Here is a 4,876-nt window from a genome sequence, read left to right as displayed (position 1 = left end):
GGGGCGAAGCGCGTGGCCGCGCGACACACGGGGCAGGACACCGCGTCGCCGCCGCCCGCCGTGGCCAGGGACAGCCGCGCCAGGCACTCGAGGCAGAAGACGTGGCCGCAGTCCAGGCGCTTGGGCAGCTTGAAGGCGCCGTCGAAGGGCGACACGCATATGAGGCACTCGGTGGGGGACGCGGGGGACAGCATGGGGCCCGCGCCCGGGCTGCCGTCTCCCTCTCCGGGCTCCTCCTCCGCGCCTTCCTGCGGGCTGCGCGGGCGGCGGAGCCAGGGCGGCCGAGGGCAGGGCATGCGGGCCACCGGGAGATCAGACGCAGAGCTGGCTCAGGGTTGGACGGGGAGCAACAGTTGAGGAAAAGGACACCCCTGAAGAGTCTGGGGGCAAGAAGACACCGGGGAGTCAGCTGAATAGACCAGGAGCCCGAAAGGCCCAGGAAGGTGGCAGCAGATGCTCCAGGGAGAGCCCGGGACCATCAGACAGGAGCCTGGCAGGGGTTTGAGACCAGCCCAGCCCTCCCTAGCCCGCAGCCCCATACCTGCGGAGGCCTCCAGTCTGCAGCTCGTCCCTGTTGTGGCCCTTCTGTTGTCAGACTGAGGCCAGGTACCCAAGTGCCCCTCCCTGAGGCGGGGACCACCCTCTGCACGCACCCGTGGAACCCGTCGGGCCACACTCCCCGCCCAGGGTGAGTAGCAGCCTGACTAGGTGGATGGCGGGGGCGACTGAGGGGTGGTGACCAGGGAGGGGAACCCCAGACCCCTGTGCAGTGTCCACCAGGGGAACAGAGAAGCCAGCAGATACTAGGCCTCTTTTTTTCACCAACGGATGGTTCCAAGGAATGGCTCAGAACCCCAAAGTGCCACACAGCTCCCGCCAACGTGCCAGGGGCTGGGAGGTACAGGCAGCCCCATCCTGTGGTTCCCAGAGCCTGCTGAACCTAAGTGACCAGCTCCAGCTCTGACTGTACAGTTCCCATCAGCCAACAGCTGTGCAAGAAGGTGAGCATCCCCAAGGCTTCCAGCCACCCCAAACAACACAGCAAATAGCAGGGCTGGCCATGGGCATAGTTTATTGGGCAGCAGCTGCAAAATCAGCGGTTGGACTTAGCTACACGCTCTAATTCATCCTTCTTCTTGATGGCATAGGAGTTGGAAGAGCCCTGCAAGGAGACAGATGTCAGCTCTAGGTGCTAGGCGATCCCCCCCATGACCACTTCAAAATGACCTCCTCACCCACCTTGGCAGCATTGATGAGCTCATCTGCCAGGCACTCAGCAATGGTTTTGATGTTCCGAAAGGCCGCCTCCCGGGCACCGGTGCACAGCAGCCAGATGGCCTGCAGAGCACAGGGAAAGGCTCAGCACATGGCCCAAGTTCAACAGTGGCTAAATATGCCAACCCTCCTGAGAGAGTAAGAGGCAACATCCTGCTAGACAGATCCCTCTGCCTCCACATCCCAAGAACACCAGCAAGACTTGAAAAATCAGTCTTGCTCTTATTAATACTTTTTTAAAAATCTGATTCCTTTTTTTGTTGTTGTTTTGCAGTGCTGGCGATTAAACCCAGGGCCCCAAGCATGCTACAGATGCACTATGCCACTGAGCTACATTCCCAGCAAGGCTTGCTCTTACACCTCCTCAAGTCATTCAGAGAAACTTCACTATAACAGCAAAGGAACCTTAAATGGTCCAAGAACAAAGAATACTCCCACCAATGCCCCCTAAGTTTTACAGGTGTAGTGGGGCGAGGGAGGAGTTGGAGCTGGGATGGCACAGGGTAGGAATCCAGGAAGCTTTCCTGGAGGAAGTGAGGCTCCAGGTAAAATATGTACAGGGATGGATGAGCCTACCTGCCCAGACGGGACTCCACCCAGACCCAGTGGCTGTTCTTTCCCTGCCACCCGCACAGGCCCCAGACCCACCTGATTCACCCGGCGCAGTGGGGACACATCCACCGCCTGCCGCCTCACTGTCCCTGCTCTCCCGATGCGTGTAGAGTCCTCCCGAGGGCCACTGTTGATGATGGCGTTCACCAGGACCTGCAGAGGGTTCTGGCAGAGGAGGGGTCATGAGCAATGACACGCTGGTATGTGCGCCAGAACTTGGCATGTGTTATTGCCAGCACTGTGGCCCCAAAGCACTACCTCGCCAGTGAGCAGGTGGATGATCTCGAAGGCATGCTTGACGATGCGCACCGTCATGAGCTTCTTGCCGTTGTTGCGGCCGTGCATCATCATGGAGTTGGTGAGTCGCTCCACTATGGGGCACTGTGCTTTGCGGAACCGCTTGGCAGCATAGCGCCCCGCACTGTGGGGCAGGTACTTGGCGTACTTCTCTTTCACTGCAATGTAATCCTGGGCAGGGGGCCACACAGTCAGAAGCAAGATGGGTTCTGCCAGGGAAAGGCCTAGCACCTCACAAGGAAGTGCCAGCTATCTGCAACCCCACTCTGCCAACGCAGCATGATCCCCACTTGCCAAATTACTACTGAGGGAGCAAGGAATGTGACTTTGGGTTTCACAGTGTTGTTCCTCAACTACATTCTGGACATTTGGGAGACTACAGTATCTACTCCACAATGTTTAGCAATACCCTCCACAATTTCTGTTTCTGCAGTACTCAGGACTGTACCCGGGGCTTTCCCATGGAGCTGTATCACCAGCCTCTAAACTTTTTATTTTTTTAAGATAGGACCTTCTAATTCAGGCTGGCCTTGAACTCACAGTGATCCTTCTGCCTCAGCCTCCCAAGTACTGGGATTACAGGCAAGTGTCACCATGTCTGGCCCCTTTTTGAATTTGTTGAGACAGGATCTCACTGTCTCACTAATTCCCAGGCTGGGCCGGAACTTATGATCCTCATGCTTGAGTCCCTGAGCCACTAGAATTATAAGAGTGTGTGCCTGGCACCCTCAATTCTGACACCTAAAGTGTTTCTACATATCGCAGAATGCCTCCTATAGACAGGAACCACCAGCCCACAGTGAGAACCAGTATTTTAAAAGAAAATATCTAGAAAAATGCCAAAATGTTAACCTTGAAAGATTTAAAAGGCAGCAAAGCTATGTGCATGCCAACGGGACTGCCACTGACCCTCCTACTAGAGTGCTAAGGCCACTGTATCTCTTGCATGTGAGAACATATACAAGGTAGGCATAATGGCACATGCCTTCAATTCCAGCAATCTGGGAGGCTGGGGCTGGAAAACTGCAAGATGAAGCCCAGCCTAGGCAACGTGGCAAAAACTCTGCCAAAAAAAGAAAAAAAGACTTCCCAAAACAAACCCATGGAAAAAAAATACCAGACATTTCAGAATGAAAAAGGCCTGAATTATCCTTCAGGCATAATTGCTAAATCCTACATAGTGTGATTAAGGCCAGTCTGAACTACATAGTGTAGTGAAAGCCTATCTCTAAATAAATAAAACAAAAGGGAAGAAAATAATTATAAATCGTTTCTATTTGTTTATAAAAATGCAATTACAAAATACAACATTTACTAAAGGGAGGGGCAATAAAAGTTATAATTCCTAAAGTCCATGAAATTCATTAAGTTCTGGCAGGAAGAAACATTTATGTGTAAAGGAATATGAGAGCAAGAATAAAGCAGGAAGCCAGAGGTGGTATGGTCACACATGCCTGTAATCCCAGCACTGTGGGAGGCTGATGCAGGATCACAAGGAACCCAGCCCGTGCAACTTAGTGACTTATGAAACCTTGTCTCAAAAAGGGTTGGGGATATAACTCAGTGCAAAGAACCTGGGTTCAATACCCACCCCCTCATGTGAGAAGCACTCACAGTGACTTCGAAACTTTTTATAAAGCTTCAGTAATAAAGACTGCTACTGACAAACACAGTCATAGACACCAATGGGATGTAATTCAAAGTTCAGCAATAAACTCATACATCCACGGGCAGGCAATGAAATTTTTAAAAGTATGCCGAGATCTTTCAATTGGTTAGTGCTGGACAATCTGTTATCCACACGGAAAAGAACGATGTTGGCTCCTCCTTTCAAGGGGTGGATTTTACTTTCAGTGAGCCTTGAATGTGCTGGACGAGTGCTACCCAGGCCCACAACAGCCAGTAATTATTATTTCCCTACAGCAGAGTCAAACCTGACAGAAGAATACATGGAATACCACGCTCCTAGAGAAAACACTATCTCACCACAAAAACTGCGGTAACCCTTGGGCAGCACGTTACAAAGAACGGATAGTAGGTAGGTGTTGCGGCACATACCTGTAATCTCAGCATATTCGGAGGCTGAGGTGGGAGCACCGTAAGTTTGAGACCAGCTCAGGAAACAGTCTGAGATCCCATCACAAAAACAGAAAAGGTGGAAGGCCCCAAGTTCAGTTGTTAGTAGGGGGTAGGGGTGAAAGTGGACGTGGAAGTCCAGCCATCTCTTCTTTTCCTGAAATGCCTTCGACTGTCGACTTGGTGGGAAAACTGCAACTCCGCAGAGTCCCCTCCCGGAAGAACCTACACTCGCGGCAGGAAGACCATCACGGCCCACTCACCTGCAGGGAGATGTCATTGATCTGTACATCGTCAGTGCTCCACTTCCCGAAGAGCTTGATGTCAGGGGTCTCGGCCACTGCCGGCGCAGCGGTCTCCCACTCGGTCATCCTGGAGGGGCCGAGGGAAGGGGGAAACGGTCGGAGCCCCGGCAGCCGCGCTCCGCTCTCCTAGGCAGACCCACTCCGCGGACTAGCGGTGCGGCGTCTCTCCCGGCTCTTGGAACGGCGCTCAAGGGTAAGCAGCGCGTCTCCTTCCAGGAGCCGGTGGTCGCCCGCTCTGCGGCCGCCACGCGGAGCCCGCGCTAACGCCCCGCGAGCGAGGCGGCCGCCCACGCACCACACCGGCCAGGAGC

General features: G+C 53.7%; 2 protein-coding genes across 2 annotated transcripts in view; both read right to left on the bottom strand.

Annotated features, from left to right (window-relative positions):
- The window catches only part of Rnf225 (ring finger protein 225), a 1,872-nt gene extending 924 nt beyond the window's left edge, over nt 1-948 (bottom strand). The window contains exons 1-2 of the mRNA XM_005414420.2: nt 542-948; nt 6-380 (exon numbers count right to left, since the gene is read on the bottom strand). Of these exons, the coding sequence (XP_005414477.1) occupies nt 6-296 (291 nt within the window). The 5' untranslated portion in view covers nt 297-380; nt 542-948. The remainder of the gene's footprint in view (nt 1-5; nt 381-541) is intronic.
- A 107-nt stretch (nt 949-1,055) lies between these two features.
- Nucleotides 1,056-4,876, bottom strand: part of Rps5 (ribosomal protein S5) — a 4,408-nt gene continuing 587 nt past the window's right edge. The window contains exons 2-6 of the mRNA XM_005414373.2: nt 4,524-4,632; nt 2,146-2,355; nt 1,924-2,052; nt 1,240-1,338; nt 1,056-1,162 (exon numbers count right to left, since the gene is read on the bottom strand). Coding sequence (XP_005414430.1) covers nt 1,094-1,162; nt 1,240-1,338; nt 1,924-2,052; nt 2,146-2,355; nt 4,524-4,631 — 615 coding nt within the window. The 5' untranslated portion in view covers nt 4,632 and the 3' untranslated portion in view covers nt 1,056-1,093. The remainder of the gene's footprint in view (nt 1,163-1,239; nt 1,339-1,923; nt 2,053-2,145; nt 2,356-4,523; nt 4,633-4,876) is intronic.

This window comes from Chinchilla lanigera, unplaced genomic scaffold (assembly GCF_000276665.1).
Source record: "Chinchilla lanigera isolate Chin_1 unplaced genomic scaffold, ChiLan1.0 scaffold00183, whole genome shotgun sequence".
Taxonomy (NCBI): Eukaryota; Metazoa; Chordata; class Mammalia; order Rodentia; family Chinchillidae; genus Chinchilla; species Chinchilla lanigera.
Note: the sequence above shows the minus strand (reverse complement) of the source record. Positions and strands in the feature narration are given on the sequence as shown.